An 18707-nucleotide genomic window follows, 5' to 3' on the forward strand; every position below is an offset into this window, starting at 1 on the left:
AATGTTCATTCTGTGATGATATGGGTATTAATGCATTGGGCTGAAGAAATTTCTTACATGAGATGCAAGACATTTTCAAGGGAAAAAACCAAGAAAGTCCAGTTGCCTTTTGAAAAGCACCTTTGGGATGATTCTAATGTTAATGTTCCCGTACTGGGAACTGTTTTAGTTTGGCTGAGAGAGAACAGGCTTAAAATGAACCCCGACAAGACGGAGTGGCTGTGGGAGAGCTTTTGTTCGAATGTCAGAGATTCTCCATTTTTTGTTCTGAATAGGGTAATACTTTCCATCCAAGACTGGCACACAATTTGGGAGTCCTCGTGGGCTCAAAATTCCTGTTCAGTGAGCACATGGTTGTTGTTGTTGTTAATTGCGAAGTCATGTCCGACCCATCGCGACCCCATGGACAACGTTCCTCCAGTCTTCCTGTCCTCTACCAATTTCTGGAGTCCATTTAAGTTCACACCTACTGCTTCAGTGACTCCATCCAGCCATCTCATTCTCGGTCGTCCCCTTCTTCTATTGCCCTCAATCTTTCCTAGCATTAGGCCCTTCTCAAGTGAGTCCTCATTAGGTGGCCAAAGTATTTGAGTTTCAACTTCAGGATCTGGCCTTCTAAAGAGCAGTCGGGGTTGATCTCTTCTAGGACTGACCAGTTTGAACGCCTTGCAGTCCAAGGGAATCGCAGGAGTCTTCTCCAGCACCATAGTTCAAAGGCCTCAATTCTTTGGCGCTCAGCCTTTCTTATGGTCCAACTTTCACAGCCATACATTGCAACTGGGAAAACCATGGCCTGGACTATATGCACTTTTGTTGGCAAAAGTAGCTACAGCCAAAAGAGCCATTGCACTGATTCATCTGGGCAGCAGTTGTGCCCTTTCTTGGACTGCAAGTCCCTTGTCACAGGCACTCATCTTGCGCAGTGCTCTCATGTGGCTGCCCTTGAAGACCACTCAGAAGCTACAGATGGTCCAGAATGGAGCAGCACCAGCCATTATGGAAGCATCTCGATATGCCCATGCAATACCTCTGCTAGGAAAGCTGCACTAATTATTATTGAGCTTCTGCGTGCAGTTCAAGGTGCTGATTATTATTGCCTATAAAACCTTTCCTGGCATGGGGGGGGGGTATGGCTATCTCTGCCATCAGTTCTGTCTACTCCACGGGTGTCAAAACCCGCTCCGCGTCATGATGCAGCACGACTTTTTCCATATTGCCGGAGCTGGGTTGGGCGTGGCCTCTGCATGATGCAACTGGCTCACGGGCCGGCAGTTTAACACCCTTGGTCTACTCCATAGTGTCTGAGAAAGTGAGTGTGTTTCATATCTCATCTGTTAAGTAACCTTATCTGATGTATGAAGCCCCAACCTCTCTGCTACAGTGTCAACCCCTGGAAAAACATCCACCAGGCAGTGGCACTGTTTTGAACCTGTAAGTTTAAACAAGAGTTTCCCAGCCTTGCCAACTGGAAGATGTGTGATCTTCAATTCCCAGCATAGTTGGCTTTGTTATTCTGGGAGCTGGTCCACACATCTTCAAGTTTCCATTAAAAAATCTCTGAAAACCTTTTTTTCTCCCCAACTTTGGCATAGGTAGGGTGTAACTATCTGGTATATAGTGTTTGTTTCATTTGGGCATGTCTGTTCTCTCCATTATACTTACATTTATTTTTGGTTTTAGGTGTTGTATCTGTTTTTAATCTGTACAATGTACAGGGTCAGTGCTGAGTTGGGTAGTCTTATAAATCTAAGTGACTAAAAGTATGATGATAACTTTATCTTTACTTGGAAAAAATGTAAGATTCAGTGCCCCAAAGCTCCTGTTTTCCAGATAGTGTTAAGTGGACAAGGCAGGATCTTAAATTTTACATTTTGGAGGGCATTTTCTTTCACGGTGCTAATATAGGGCTAGACAAATGAGCTGACAGTCTAATTGTTTCTAAGGTAGCATTAGATGTTTGTGTGAAAAGTTCTACAGAATTAGCACAACAGAGTGATTCTATAGACCGGGAATCTCCAAACGTGGCAACTATTAAGACTTGTAGACTTCAACTCCCATGCTGGCTAGAGAATTCTAGGAGTTGAAGTCCACAAGTCTTAAAAAGTTGCCAAGTTTGGAGACCTCTGTTATAGACAATATGAGAAATTCTTGCTAGCCAGCTTGTAACTTTGATCATTCAGATGCAGTAGTAGTTACCCAGTTCCATCGAATGCCTCTGTAGATTCCTATCATTTGACTCCATCTGTCACTATGCTGACACAGTGCTTTAGTTTTTTTCTGCCTCTTTGCCTGTGCCACCAACTCCCATCTTACCCCTTTTCCTTCCTGTTTGCACAGTTGCTATTTAGCTCTTTTTTATTACTTTGCTGTTCAGTTTATCCAAGAATCATTTGGCTTGCATTATCTGCAGATTGCCATGTCAGCAATTTGGGGCTTCTTATCTGTGTTAAACACTAGGAGAAGGAAATTACATCTCTAGATGGCTAGATGTTTGCTAGCACAATATTCAGTGAAAGCTGAGACTTTTTAAAAATTACAGTGCTCCCCAGGGTACCATCAATTTGGGACGTATGGAATTTAACATGATGGAAAAGGGAAACAGGTGTGGTTAACGCCTTAATAGAGGTCTGATTGAATTATGGGGGATTAAGCAAAATGTGGTAAGGAAAATAAAAATATTAGCCTTGGGCACACTTCATTGGATAAGTTGCCTTTAGATTGCTTTGAAATATATAGAAATAAGGTCAAAATAGAAAAGATTCTTTATCCCATACTCTGTGTTGAAGAGTCATGCCGCCTCTAGATTTTACTTCGTTTGATCGATCAGAACATCCATTTAATAAGAATTTGTAAGCTACAGTTCACTTGATATAAATCAATACATTCATTCTCTTACAGCATCCTGTTCTGAGTTTACAATTTGTAAATGATCTTTCTCTTACCTCTGAATCTTTACAAAATTGTTTCCCTATAGATATGTGTAACTGGGATATTGGGCCAGGCCAATTTTCAGACAGGAAAAACACCTGCAGGAAGTGACACTTAAGTTGCTGAAAAATAGCTCCTTTGCTTTCTCCTCCAAGTGCCTGTAATAAAGAAAACAGACCATAGGATCAAGTTGTGTGAGCATTCGACCCAAACTAGCGTCCCCTGAAAAGAGGGATGTGACCGTAATAGTTAATCTGGCCAGGGGGGTCCAGTTAAAATTTGTACTTTCCATAACTATACAGCAAGGAAAGTTGAGCAACAGAAAAGATTGTACTAACGATACGGGTAGTCCTCAACCTATGACCACAACGGGGCCCAAAATTTCTCTTCTTAAGCAAAACGTTTGTTAAGTGAGTTTCCCCCCCTCCCCATTTACAACCTTTCTTGCCACAGTTGTTAAGAGAAACGCTGCATTTGTTAAGTGAATCTGGATTTCCCCTTAACTTTGCTTGTTGGAAGCTCACAAAATGTGATCTCATGACCTTGGGGACACAGCAGTAGTTATAAATACGAAGCAGTTGCCAAACATCTGGATTTTGATCACGTGACCACAGGGTTGTGAGTGTGAAAAGCGGTCAGATCACTTTCCCCAGTACCGTTGTAACTTTGAACGATAATTAAAATTGTAGCTAAATGACCTGTCGTAAGTCGAGGACTACTTGCGCTGTATTGGGGAACTCTAGTTTTCTCCACAAAAGCCGGGACATCCACTTGCCAGCACCAGCCTTTCTCAACCATGGCAAATTTAAGATATGTGGATTTCAACTCCACATTGGCTAGGGAACTCCGGGAGTTGAGGTCCACCCATTTTCATGTTGCCAAAGTTGAGAAGTGCTGGTCTAGAAGATAACAGAAATTGTCAATACAATATTCTACAGGAATCTTAACACCTTGCTGATCTGACTAAAAATGGTGCAGGAAAACCCCTAAAAGCTTGGGAAGCTGCTGCAATTTAGAATAAATGATTTTTGGCTTGATGCCCTATAGCCTGACCTATAGTCTGATACAGTTTCTGTGTTCTTAGCAGTTATTTGCTTCCTGTTATACAGAAGACCACGTTTGGATTATTTTATCTCTGTCTGGTGCAAGCAAGAGAAAAGGCTAAATTGGGAGTATGTATTAGAAATGGAGGTTCTCCTCCATTCGTCTGTTCTTGCCGTGATATCTTGGAATAGAATGTCTATCTCTAGCGTTCAGAACAGAAAATGCAAGCAGAGGAAGAAAAATGAATTTTAGAATCCAATATACATTTGATGAGATTTTTAACTTTAGGCTCCCAGCAGTCTGCTTGAAGCCCTGGAACAGCATCTGGCTTCTTTGGAAGGAAAGAAGACCAAGGAAGTTTCCGCTGCCAGCAGGTAATTGCCCGAGGCTTGAAGTTGGCTTGTACCTGTCATCTGGGAGCATTGGTCAATGTCTAGCACCATGGTGGTGAATCTATGGCATGCGTGCCACAGGTGGCATACAGAGCCCTCTCTGTGGGCACATGCGCCGTCGCCCCAGTCTTAGGCCTTCAGCTAGGTTTTATAAAACCTTTTCGCTTTAGGCCTCCGCCGCCATGTGCAAAAAAAAAAAAGGTTCAATCAATCAATTTCAACTTCTTGTGGGAAAAAAAAATATCTCGCAAAGTTGGAATTGATTGATTGAACTTTTTAGTCCCACCCAGTCTGCCTTTACCACTGCAGCCATGGTCATCCAATGGGCCACGCCCACCCAACTGGCTACACCTACCCAATGGGCCACGCCCACCCAGCATCTGATGATACATAAGTGGGTTTTGGGTTGCAGTTTGGGCACTCGGTCTCTAAAAGGTTCGCCATCACTGCTCTAGCACTTGCTTAGCTCTTCTCTGGACCCGGGTTTCTTACTTTGACGAAATCTCTTAGGTTCCTTTCATGTGAGGAAAGCTGGCAGATTAATTCCAGTCCTGCCTCTTCTTCAGGAGAATAGATTACAATGGTTAAAATAAAAGTTACGATACCAGGTGCTGGCAGTTAAAATGCACAGACACCCATTGAACAGTTATTGCCACAGTCCAAAAATGTTGATTCTGACACCTGATATTAAAGGAGAGAAAGGAACCTGAGGTGGTTCATTCCTGACAGAACTCCCATTTGCATATAGACAATCCTCAGCTTATGACTACTGTTGGGACCATTGCTAAGTAAGGCAGTTGTTAATTGAGTCAGGCTATTTTGCCACAGTTGTTAAGCAAATCGTTAAGCCAGTCCGGCTTCCTACATTGGTTGTGTTTGTCAAGCTGGCTGGGAAAGGTGCAAATGGCGATTACGGCGCCATTGCAACCATTGTAAATACATTCCAGTTGCCAAGGATCCAAATTTTGATCCTGTGACTGTGGGTACGTTGCAGTGGTTTTAAGTGTGAGGATTGGTCATAAATCACGTTTTTCAGTACCCTTGTAATTTCAGACAAGTCACTAGAGGAATAGTTGTAAGTCAACGATCACTTGTGTCTTAATATTTCCATTTCAGATTATTTATTCATGTAACTCAGGTAGCCATCCCACCTGTCCAGTCACTTGAAGATCTCTGCCCATAGTTGCAGATACTCTTAAACATCTTCATTTGATTGGTTAAGTACGTGAAGGATTGCAGTCTGAATGCCTCGCATCTCTGTGTTTTTTTTTCCCTCCTTGACTTGAGAATGTTTAATTGTATAACAACAGGTCCATTCTCTTTCTTGGTAGTCCCCTGCCCCCAAGAAAATAGACTGGTTTTTCTCTGGGCGGTTGGTTCAACCTCAGAGCTGCTAAATGTCTTTGTGTCTGTGTGTTTTCTCTAAAATCCAGAGCAAGTACTCTCTCCAGTGCCGTTTCCACCCTGGCCAACACAGGAATGTCCTTCAGTAAAATGGATGAAAGAGAGAAACAGCAGGCCCTGGAGGAGGAGCAAGCTAGACTGCAGGCTTTGAAGGTATTAACTCTTGCGTTGGTAGACATAATAGCAGTAGCATTTAGACTTGTGAACCACCCCCCATAGCACTTTACAGCAGGGGTAGTCAACCTTGGCTCTTTTATGACTCGTTGGACTTCAGCTTCCAGAATTCCTGAGCCAGCACAGCTGGCTCAGGAATTCTGGGAGTTGAAGTCCACGAGTCATAAAAGAGCCAAGGTTGACTATCCCTGCTTTACAGTATTCTCTGAGTGGTTTAAAATGTCGGCCTACTGCCCCCAACAACCTGGGTCCTCCTTTTACTGACCTCAGAAGGATGGAAGGCTGAGTCAACCTTGAGCCCCGTCTGGATCAAACTCCAGGCTGTGGAGCAGAGTCAGCCTGCACTACTGCACTTTCATCTCTGTGCCACCAGGGCGAATTAGCTCTGACATGTAGAAGCTGCTTTTGTTGCTGGTGCTGCCGCCACTTCTTAATTTTACATGCCACCCATCTCTGAGCACTTGCAGTAGCAATCTCTCCTACATCCCTAAGAAAAGCTTCCTTAATTCCAGCCATTAAATCAAGCTTTGCTGAGAAAAGGATCGCTTTCTTGCTTTTACCATTTTGTCTGAACGATTAAACCTCCCCCCCCCCCAGTTAATGGACATTTGGGAGAGTTACTCCGGTCACTTATCACATGGTGTCATCTTAATCTCTGTGTATCATACAATGTGTCTTAGACAGCCTCAATCCACGAGTCAACACATTTGGGTTCCATTGATATCAGTGAGGGGAGAGTCACATAAATTCTGGACTCTTTTCCATTGAAAAAAAGGTTTGGCTAGGTCATCAGCTTGTAAAAATCATATAAATCATGCAAAAACTCCATTGCCTTCTGTGGAAAAAGTTGAGCAATCTGTTGACTTATTTTGCTGGATCGTCCTGTCACAGGACAGCGATGTGGGTTAATTTCCTCATGATAATGAAGTTTCACTTCTGGTGTATTTAACCTTTTTGTGTGTGAGGAAGGCTAATGCAGCATCTACTGTCATTTTCTTCTTTTTTTTTTTCTTCTTTTTCTTTTTTGGTAGGAACAGCGATTGAGAGAGATTTCTGTAGTTTCCAATTCTACTTCCACTTCTGCTTCTCCAAGCACTTTATCTGGAAAGAGCGTGAACACCAATCCTGCCGTTGACCTCTTTGCAGCCCCCGCCCCAACTACCAATAGGTAGGCATGGGCTTATATTTTAGTCACGGAAAAGCTACCAAAAAAGTAACAGGAGGGTGAATATTCCTAATCTGCTTGTTTATTTGTTTTGCATTGGAAAATTAACCCAGCCTGGTGTTGGGGGAGGTTTCTGGGAGCGGAGATGGGGAGGAGTCAATCGGGGAAACGTGATTGCAGTCAGGACAGGCCATGGGGGATATGATGAGAAGCTCAGAGCCGGGATCCTTCCAGTTCTCAGTCCTCCTCCCCAGAGCATCAAAAATGTCAAATCTCTGGAACCCTGGGGTTTTCACTGTGATTGTGAAATGTCAGATCTCAATGTGTGAAATTGACTTCATTTGTGATTAGTTGTGAGTGAGGGGGAGACTTGGCTTGCATCACTCAAATCTGTGTGGGGGAGAAGGGGGATGTTCTTGTGGGGTTTGGCTTTGGCATTGGCTGCAATCGTAGGGTGGGAACATCTGTTGTCATCCATGAGATTCTGCTGGCATCTAGAAGGATAAAGAGATGTGAGACCCTGTTTATGTGGCTGGGCTTGAAGGATCAGGTGGATTCCTTGCTTGTGTCCCACTCCCTCTGATGCTCAGCAACCACACACCCTTTCATCCCCTTTCAAGGGTGGAATTGGGGCTTCCATAGTGCTTGTGCTGGAGATGCCAATCTGCCTTCCTTCTCCGAGGTGGTCTGAAGCTAAGGAGTTTAAGTCATTAAGGAATTAATGACACCATGATAATACCTGATTCGTCTTATAGTTACCTATTAGATTTCTCTCTCCTCCCCTCCCCCCTTTTTTGTGTGTCTTGGACAAGATACAACATGATCTGAAAATGTTTGTGGGGTGGGGAAGACTGACCGTCACTCCTTGCCATGGACAGATTTCTGTGAAGATTTATGGGTGAACCCCTCTATACAGTGAGAAAAGACCTATTAAATCTATCTGTCCCAGGTGTCTAATGGATCTTGAGGATTTTCAGAAGACGCTTGGGACTTTCCCCAAGGATCTGATGGGCAGCTCAAACCAAGATGCTAGCTACAAACTTTCTTCATTTTTTCAGGACACTTTGAATAAAAGGGAGTCATTTTGTTGCCAGCTTTGCTTAAAAAGAAAAAAGAGAGAGAGATAGAGACTCGGATATTTTGATACTCAAAATGAATCAACAATGGAGTTGAAATGGAATTGATTCTTGCTAAGATTTAAATATTGTATTGCAGTAAATAAAGCCTCTTGAACTATTTCGTAAACAAATCTTGTGGAGCTGGAGATGCTTGTTAGATTCCTCATTCAGTTTTCCGCTGTTCTGGAAGATTTAAGTTTCAGCTTCAGCTCCCTCAGATATACAGACAATAAGTATGATTTTTGCACAACTGGTATTTTTGAAACTTTCAGCATGCCCAACCTTTCTACCGATCTCTTCGATCTTCAACCTGCGTTTGTTCCTACGGTACAAAGTACTCCAGCCATAGCAACGTCAGCAAGCAGTGCCTGGGGAGGTAAGTAGCTTTTGTACCTGAAGAGAACAGTGAGGTTACTTGGAATTTTTTCCTCTGTCAATTTACCTTGAACACCTGAGCATACAACTAAGCCTCTGCTGCCATGCAACTCAGGTATCTCTTTGCTTCCACTAGCAGCTGCAGCGGAGAACTAGTAGCTAACAATCTGGAAGAGAGCTGCTTCTGCATAGAATATATCACATTAACTTTGCTGTCTTTCTTGCTTGGCTTGTTTACACACAGTGGCTGTTTTGCGATACTGTTATTTCCTTCTAGGTGGTTTGATTTTAACATAAACTTGAGTGAAATAAAGAGACTTAAGAAGTACGTTCTTCAGAATTTGAAGTGTGATTGGATCTAATTGAGAGAAGGGTTTTTAGCATAAGAAAGACTTCTATTGTCATTTCAGCTTATCTTACTTAAATAGAGTAATGTGGAATAATACTTTAAAATTATAGATTTGAACTGGGAGATTCTGGTTTAGGTTCCTGTTCGAGCACAAAGCGAACAGTGGTTGCGGACCAGTCACTTCCTCTCAATCTAACCTATCCCACTGGATTGTTGTTGGACAAAATTAGGGGAGACTGTTATGTATGCTGTCTTCAACTCCCGGAAGAAAGATGGGATGTACATTGAATAATTCAGTACATTATGATTTGAATGCTTTCGGTTACTAGCATTCTGATTGCGCTAAAAAGGGTTCATGTACCTATTCCTACATACATTGCTGTTTCTCAGTTGCTTATGCAGAAACAAATTCAGGTGGTATTCTGCCAGCAAAGTTGAATTTCTGATGGCCAGTCTAAATTGCTTCAAGTGCAAAGTGCAGATAAAATTTTCAAGCCCCCTTTCCCGGCATCACACATTCTGTAGCAAATTCGGACCACTTTTACACACCAGACAAAGCCATATGTGGTTGATCGACTTAATGCAGTATATGAACCTAGCCTTTGTGATATTTAAACCATGTTTTGCAACTTAGCATGACATGTGAACAGAACCCCCGGTGTCCCAGATTTTCAAGAGTTTGGTGGTTAAGATGTACTTATAATTGAGTGCCACACAGGGTTTCCTCTTTCTTCAATTCTGCACATAATTAATTCTGCTGAAACAGCAGCAGAACATTTGACTTGGATGCTTCACCCCGATTCTCCAGATACATACAAGTAGTAGTCCTGATAAAGATCTCAGAATTTCTCTGCTGCACAATTTTCCGGCTTGTGCATTTGCTTTTATATGTGGGCAAGAATTCTGTGAGCGACAGGCTCTTCCCGACCTTCCATCACTTAAAAGACAAGCAGGAGAATTACAACAATCATTTTCAATCTTGGCACCATAATAAAATGATCTCAGCCTTTGAGGAAAGTGGCTGTCCAGGGTCACCTTGTAGGGGAGATGGGCGGCATAAAAATTTAATGAGTAAATAAAAATAAATATTTTAGGATGAAGTTGGTGGCTCCCGAATCAGTTAACTATACTAAAAGCCTAAAGCAGGGGTCTTCAAACCTGGCCCTTTTATGACTTGTGGACTTCAACTTCCAGAATTCCTGAGCCAGCACAGCTGGCTCAGGAATTCTGGGAGTTGAAGTCCACAAGTCATAAAAGGGCCAGGTTTGAAGACCCCTGGCCTAAAGGGATAAATGATCTCAGAATTCTGTTGTCAAAGTTAATCTCTGGAGAACAACAGCAAGAAAACTGATATGAGTTGCAAACAAATTTAAGTTGGTTGAGATCAGATTTCTCTTTTTAAAAATAAACAAATTACAACTTTGCTTTTCTGTATTATCCTTCCCTGACTTGGAAATTTCCAGATGTAAGGGTTTGCAGCACCAAGAAAACCAACTAGCATTTTGGTACACATCTGGAGGGCATCCATTTGGGGAGAAATATCCCTCATCTGTGACTATGCTTTCTCTTCTGAATACTACTTATCTTCTGGTTTTTCTTCTTTCCCTTTCTTATTATCTAATGCTGAAAGGACATTTCTCATCGACAAACGGTTGTGTTGGGTCTCCACCCCATCTGGATGTCTTTGATATGAAGCCAGTTGAAGAAGCTGTAAAAAGTACAACTCCTTTTGTGAGCTCCACCTTTGGCTCCAAACAAACAGTGGAACTATTTAGTGGTAAAAAAAATAATAATTTAATTTCTTTTTCCACCATTAGAAATTGTAACTGGTTCTGATATATGTATTTCAGTTGAAATTCAGTTTCTGCCTAAGTTTCCACTCAAAAATACGTTGACATTCTATTTCATTCAACAAATGATTATGGTGATTTTCATTTGGACGGCAAGTGGCATAACTATGAAAAGTGCATGTTTCGTGTTTGATATGTTTTTTTATAATCAGTAGAATACATTGAGATGCCTTTCATTTACTTCTACATTCTGCACTTAAATGCTGCCTGCCCTTGCTTAGTTTCATCCTTTGCTAGATGAGTGTAGTGGTCCTTCATTTTCTCCTCTGGTTTTGGGGTCCTTGTAATAGTTTTTGTTGTTCTTTTAGCCTGCAAGGCTGTTTAATTCTGTCAATCTCACCAATATTTTGCTAGGCTACCCTCTTCATTCTGCATCACAGAAAACAACCTCCTCAACAATCAATGTGGACTTCGATGCTGTCTTTGGTGGAAAATCGACTGTAAATGATTTTGGAACTACAACAGGTAAAGTTCTTTTTTTTCCTCTCTCCTCGTGTCTTTTTTAAAGCTTAGCTTAGCTTTTAGCTTTACGCTTCTCTAAATAATGTAATTTATTAAAAAGCTTTGCTGGAAAATCACGTGCTCTTAAGAGGAGAGGTTTATAATATCTAAACAATTTGCCCATTGACTAATAATATCTCCATCTTGTACTTTGACAGTGATTCCCTTTTTGTAAAAATGTAAAACATGACTTAATAGCTTACAGAACGGTTTTGGAATTTAAAAGCTGTGCTGGTATATTCCTATTGTGGCTTGTTAAGCTGTGTTGTGAATGAACCTTGTCTGCTTTTACATGGCCACTTCATATCAGAGAAAAAGCCAAGAAGTCACATTAGCCCTTTTAAATCATGCTATCCTACCCTGCCTTTGAAAGCCATAAATTAGCTTCTTCTATGTTCTGTGTATTGCCTGTGCATGACCTTAGTTCTTAATGAGTTACCCTTAATTTTCAGATGATGTATTACAACCAACAGTAGCTGCACAAAATCAGAGAGGAAATGTAATTGGGCAACAAAGTGGGAAGATTTTGGCCAATGACCTAGACTCTTCACTTGCTAATCTAGTAGGAAGTAAGTACAAAACTTTTTTTCAACGTCATTCCATATTTTTATATAAAGGAATCCCCATTTTTTAAAATTAAATTATTTTAATGGCTTTTCTTGCAGATCTTGGATTTGGAGGGACACCACCCAAAAAGTGAGAAAACCTACATATTTTTATCTTGAAATAATTGCTTTATATATTGATAAACAGCCCTTATAATTGATATTTTTAAGCCGGCTTTCCACAGCCTGATCCACTGCAGCAGAACAATTATAAGAAGTCAGCAGTTGAAGAAGCTTGCTACATTTTGTTGAAACAAGAGACATTGTAATGTTTCATGTTAGTAAACAATATAGTTTACTATAATGCCTGTGAATATACTCAAACATTTACAGCCTGTGAAAAGCACATAGTCTTTTGCTTGCTATCAAGTTTCTGTTCTAATTGCTCAAACAGATCTCATAATCAGAAGATTACCCAGTTGAATAGCATTGTTTGAACAGTGAAAATGAAAAGTTTCGGAATTTGGGGAGTATTTTAACCTTGAGGGGAAAAAAATACATTCAAGGATTAACACAGTAAAGGCCTCAATGTAATACAGGTAGTCCTCAACTTACAACAGTTTGTTTAGTGACTGTTCAAAGTTGCAACGGCACTGAAAAATGTGACTTACGACTGTTTTTCACAGTTACGACCTTTGTAGCATCCCTGTGATCATGTGATCAAAATGCAGGTGCTTAGCAACTGCTTTGTTTTGTGTCACCTTGAGTTATTTATAAAAACAGTAAAGATGGAATAAAAAATCAAATCAATCAATCTGAGGAATGTTAGCAGTTGTTCAGAGGATTGTGTGACTTGCCCCTAATTGTAATGATGAGAATATGGCAGAAGCCCTGATAGGTTGCTGAATAAAACTGCTTTGTTGTGCAATTCCCTTTAGATCTGATATGCAGTGGAATCAGCCTACAGAGAAGAAACTTACTGGGGGTAACAACTGGCAAGCAAAAACAAGCACCTCAACTACGTGGAACACCGTTCCTGTACCTCCTGCTCCACAGATGGTATGGACATTCTTGTCTATGTATTTGCAGTATGCTTAATGTTGGCCAGAATGCAGAGAGCTAATTGTTTTTTCATAAAACTACCACTCTTCTTGTATCATAAACTACTTTTGACACTTTTTTGAGATTTACAGTACCATCAACTGTAATTTGGTATTAAATGGATGAACCTTGGACTTATCTCTTTCCTTCCCCATTTCTGTGCTATGATCCAGTTATTTTCTTCAGTCAGCCATTAAAATATATCTTTTAACTAACTTGTTTGGTGTTTTCAGAAAAGGTAATACTGTAGTCAGATGTTACATGCAGACTGTTTTATTCTTCCATCATAGGTACCTGCTCCAGTAACCTACCCAGTAAATACACCTCAAGTGCCTGTGTATGGAATGGTAAGTTACTTAGGGTTGATAAGTTTATGTTTATATGGTAGAGATACCCTTTCCCCCCAGTTTTAATATCTCATTCTCTAAGATTATGTGGAGAAGGAGTGGCAGAACAAGGTGTGGAGTTAAAAGAGGAATCAGCCTAAAATATCTTTGTAGCCTTAAATGGATTAAATCCAACCCTCTTTGAATTCATTTAACTTTTATCTAGTGTCCAAATAGTGCTAAACATTAGCTGAGTAGATTCCTGTGCATAGGTATGAGCAATAAATCAGTTTAATTGTAATTTCATGTGTGGTCCTAGTCTTTTGCACGTGACAGCTTAACATGTTCTACATTGGGTAGCATCTGCTTACTCAGGAAGTTTATGCAAGATTCATAATCTTTATATTAAGCACATGCCATATTTGGACAATAAACCTGCATAACAGAAAACTAACATACTCTCTGTGCTGGGATTTTTTTTTTTATAAAATAACATTAGAGCTGGGTACATTTGAAACATTTAGAAGACATGCCTTTGGTCTTGCATAATTCCTAAATGAGAAACAAATATTAAGTATTTTCTGATTATCCCATAATGAGTAAAGGTGGCCGAGAAGTTTGAATGTATAAATATTTGGATGGGATTGAATATTGTTGAGCCATGTTGACTACCCAATCTTGACTGAATCCCAGATATATAGAATTATTTATTTATTTATTTGTGTGGAGAGCCATCTCCGCAAGTGATTCTGGGCAACAAACCATCTTAAAACCAGTTAAAAACACATTGCATCACAAATACAAAAATGCTAGCACATCCAGGAGATCCGATCCTTCACGCATTTGGGGGCCTTGTCAGACGGGTTGGGGCCATCCTAATACCTGGAGGGGAAATGCTCCAGGTGCTAAGACAGAGAAGGCAACACCTGCTGGGCCCTGCCAAGCATCATTCCTTAACCAACCCAGAGCATCCCCACTCTGCCAGACCGTTGGGTGGAAACAACTGGGAGAAGATGATCCCTCAAGTACCGTAAATGCCGGCGTATAAGACGACTTCCGCGAGCGCTGAAATCGGCGCCAAAGACGGGGGTTGTCTTATACGCCGAGTCGTCTTATACGCCGGAAATACTGGTAGTTTCCGGCGTATAAGACGACGTTCTAGGAATGCGGCCCGGCTATAAAGACGGGGGTCGTCTTATACGCCGGGTCGCCTAATACGCCGGCATATACGGTAACCCAAGCTAGGAAGGACTTTAAGATGACAGCCAGCGTCTTGAATTGCATTCAGAAGCATGATGTTGAGTAACCAACATCATTTTCTACCTGTGCAGCTCCATCCTGTACTAGCTGAAGCTTCTGAATGCAGTTTAAGGGCATTATGAGATACAACCAACACAGCTAAATAATTCTGGGTAGGTGGTCATCATGACTATGTTGGGAATACGAGTATACCCCCAATCCAATTTTTCAAATAAACTTAACTAAACTACAACTTGGTTCTACTTCGTTAGACTAGAAAAGAAAATGAACATGACAGTTGCTAGAGTTTGGCATCGCTCTCCCTGAACAACTAGTAAGAAGAGCTGCTAGTTTTTTCTTATGCAGTGGTGGCCTGCTAAGGTTGTCACCTTTAGTGAATGCAGGTATAACATCTGTTCCAGGAGTTGTCCAAAGATGGTCCTTTATTGGAAAATCCTCATAGTGTCTCCTGAATGGAAGATTATGCTGTACAGCAGGGATCTCCAAATTTGGCAACGTTAAGACTTGTGGACGTCAACTCCCAGAATCCCCCAAACCGCATGATCCCTGGCTGGGGAAGACCTGGAGATCCCTGCAGTACACTGTTGTTTGGCTCGCATTTGTGACTGCAGGAAAACGAATCACATTGTGACTTTTCAAGCTGGGAGAGCGATGAATGACTTTATTCATTCTTCTTTCTATCTTCAGGTACCTACTCAGATTGGAACTGCCCCTATTATGACACCTCAGCCTATGATTTACACCCAGACCGGTCTAAGGCCAAACAATCCTTTTGCACCTATCTCTGGAACACAGGTTTGTGGTGATTTTTTTTCCCCCTAAATGAGAATGTGAATGTTAAAATGTTTTGCTACTGGGATTTTGCCACAACCCCTTAAGTGTTTTGTTGATGGGTCCTTAGTTGGTTCAAGTTTTTGGGAAAGATTTTAAATAAGAGTTGGTTAGCACTTCACGGTGAGATTATGAGTGGATTTATAAAAGCAGTACATAGGAGAAAGAAACAATAGAATCCTAAGATCCCAGGAGACTCCAGGCGGAGCGAGAGAGAAAAAAACAATAACAAGTTAAAATCCTGCCTTTCACAATGGAGACAGCAAAAAATGATAGCAAGAAGTCAGATTCTATCTGACTGACAGATTGTGGAGCATTGGGTGAGGAACTGTAAGAAAACAAGTGGAGATGGTAGAAATGAACAAAACACTTCCAACACCTTTAAGGCAAAACGTGGAAAAGGAAACACATAATCAGTAACATGAATAGAATTGCAACAGACGTTAGATGTGAAAAACAGAAAGCAGCATTGGGTTGTGATAGATCTTGAAGTTGGCCTACAGGCTTGTTTTTCAGGATTGGCAGATGAATGTCAAATTCTCAATCATCCAGCTCATGATGGTCCCAAAGGTGCTTGTCAAAAGGCAACTGGACTTTCTTAGCTTGTTTTTCCTTGAAACATTTGCTTCTCATCCAAGAAGCTTCTTCAATTCTAATAGAGTTAGAACTTATGAAAGTGATATTTAAATTTTTAAAAATTGCGATTGTCTTTTTTTAGCAGTGGGTCTGTCATCATATGATGGTGCTAAGAACTACTGCAAGGGCAAAACATGTTAATGTTTGCATCTCTCATTTAACTCAATTCTCTGAAACTCCCAAATAACTTGAGTACTTTTGTTAATAGCTTTAATTTGACTTTGTTTCTTCTGTTACAGATTCAGTTTATGTAAATCTGCCAAAACAGCAAGATTATTTGACAACCAAATACTGGTAGAGAGAAGATGAAACTTTCAGACTGCAGCCTTTGCCAGAGCTCATACTTGCTCCGCGTATACTATAAAATTAATTTTAATTGCTGTGCTTTAGAGATTCTTTTTATAACAGTCCCTATGGTCTGAAATCATGTATGGGTTTGGATGGGGTCAGAATTGTTTTCCACGAGAAGTTTTAAGTATTTTGAAGCTAAAGGTCATCCAAGTTCAAAAAGAATGTCCTACTTCTTGTTGCTTTTAAAGACAAGCTTACTTAGGAATCCTTGGAAGGGTTTATCTTTAATTTTGAGCCTGTAATAAGCAAGCAGACAGCCTCAAACTTCTATTTATTTTCTCCCCGAAACTAATCATGGGCACTATAGAGCAAAGTTGAGCAATAAACCTTTGAGATACTCCGAAGGACTTGGACAGGAGTAAATCCCGTATTATGAGTAAAGCTGGTTATCTTGGGAAACCAAGCTGTTTTTCCTCATGTTAGGCTAGCTTCTTCTGATTCATGGATTTTGTACTGTGAGTTTTGAAACGCTGTAAATCAACTTTAATTAAACGGGCCATTAGCATTAATTGAATTGGCCATGAATGGAAAACAAATTAATTGGAATTCAAGCAGAGGGATAGTTTAGCCCAGCTGTAGGGCTACCCTTGGGCCAGGTCGGGGGTGCTGGAATAACGTATTCCTGAGCAGTGTGTGAGACTCTGTTGTGAATGGCCACAGCTGCAATACTTGATGCGAGTAGCATGGTTTTTGACTCTGGTGAGAGTTGACTTCTATCCTGGCTAAAAATAACAACAGCCAGTAAATGGTCAGCCAGATGTTGTAAGTCTGGGAGGTTGTATTTTTTCATTGTGCTTCATCACGTTCCGTGGTGCACTTTAAGAACCGGAAAGGTGGATTTCTGAACGGTCCATCCATGGCGTAGCTTAGTTTTTGTCAACGAGGGAGACAAGGAAAAGGTGCCCATCAACTACGTACGGTAACATTTTTTTAGGGGGAAAGAAGTGTAAATAATGTGTAAACCTTTAAGGACAGAGTTTCTCCAGAATTGCAGAATTTTTTTCTTGTTGTTTATCTTTGTAACATTCAAAATATGAATAATTACCACTTAAAGATACACAGCTCCAAATTTCTTTGGTATTGAAAAGCTCGAACTATTATTTCTGAAAATATGTGAGAGATTACTGCAGTTTAGGAGAGCATATGTAATGCAGCCTGATGGTCCATAATTTTCAACTCTCCTCCAAAACTGGTGATGGTGATGATGATGATAACAATAACAATAATGATAGATTAAATAGTATCATGGGATTTGATCTAGCTTATTCAGGATGTATTAACAGAGGGGATTGCAAGAAATTAGGATTTAAAATCCCTTTTTAAAATCAAAGAAGAGTTCTAATTAATAGAAGAATTGACTCCTTTATATCATTGCCAGGCTTCTGGTGTTGGGCCCGTTACCACAGCAATAACAGGACAAAGGATATCAAATATTGTTAGTGTGGTTCTTTTGTAGAATTTTCCCCTATTTGATCACATATTGTTAAAATACGGCAATTGACCTTGCTCTTTCAAGCATTTGCCAAATTGTGGGGTTTGTTCCTAGGAAAAAGGGATTTAAAAGCAAAGAAAATAAAAAAAAACATTTTTGCAGATCAGAATGTCAAATTCAGAAAACCATTTTTTCTCTATACGTGTCTTTTGTGTTTGTTAATATTGTGCCAAGAATGTAAAAAAAAAAAAAAAGCCTGCTTCAAAAAGGATATACTTGTTTTGTCAAGCTAAACATGATTTTTTAAAGGAAAGAATCATTTTTTACATATGTGTTTGCAATTTGTAACCACTAACTTTGTATGGATTAAATGTGCAAGTGGAAAAAAATGTTTTAGACCAAATCTTCGACATGTACTGACAAAGACGTAAACTGGATGCATGTAATTAAATGTGGAAAGTGAATTTTCAAGGGCTTTTGACTTTAATGTATTCTCCAGATTTGCCCCCAAACCAGTATTTATTTTGACCCCATATAGGCTGGAGCAATTTATTTGTGGGTTTTGTTTGAATTGATATTTTCATGCATTAATTTAACTAATCCTCATATATAAGATTGTACAAACTCGCCTTCCCATTGATTTTCACTCAATCCACTTTAGACCGGTATATGTGTTTTGAAATAACATAGGCTTTATAATAAATTAGAAATATTTTATCACAGACATTGTGATCATGTGAAGTTTAACGCCATAATATAAGCAGCAAGCTTTTTAACTCCCAGAGATTATTGTCTAATCATGGAATTTTAATGATGTTTAATTTATTATATTTACGAGCTGCAATCTTACAGCAGGGAACATCTTGCAATATCCATCTCATCAGAGAGAGAGAGGAAAGAGAGAGAGAGAGAGAGAGAGAGAGAG

The 18707-nt window shown here is 40.3% G+C and overlaps 1 protein-coding gene across 1 annotated transcript in view; it reads left to right on the plus strand.

The window, feature by feature from the left end:
• LOC120310381 (phosphatidylinositol-binding clathrin assembly protein-like) overlaps positions 1-18253 on the plus strand; it is a 38489-nt gene extending 20236 nt beyond the window's left edge. Inside the window, exons 9-20 of the mRNA XM_039348737.1 lie at positions 4261-4346; positions 5798-5921; positions 6974-7110; positions 8498-8601; positions 10580-10726; positions 11154-11264; positions 11753-11869; positions 11966-11996; positions 12784-12904; positions 13237-13293; positions 15220-15327; positions 16239-18253. Coding sequence (XP_039204671.1) covers positions 4261-4346; positions 5798-5921; positions 6974-7110; positions 8498-8601; positions 10580-10726; positions 11154-11264; positions 11753-11869; positions 11966-11996; positions 12784-12904; positions 13237-13293; positions 15220-15327; positions 16239-16253 — 1158 coding nt within the window. The 3' untranslated portion in view covers positions 16254-18253. The remainder of the gene's footprint in view (positions 1-4260; positions 4347-5797; positions 5922-6973; positions 7111-8497; positions 8602-10579; positions 10727-11153; positions 11265-11752; positions 11870-11965; positions 11997-12783; positions 12905-13236; positions 13294-15219; positions 15328-16238) is intronic.
• Positions 18254-18707: the final 454 nt, after the last annotated feature.

Source organism: Crotalus tigris, unplaced genomic scaffold, assembly GCF_016545835.1.
Source record: "Crotalus tigris isolate CLP2741 ecotype Arizona unplaced genomic scaffold, ASM1654583v1 scf7180000018172.2679963, whole genome shotgun sequence".
NCBI lineage: Eukaryota > Metazoa > Chordata > Lepidosauria > Squamata > Viperidae > Crotalus > Crotalus tigris.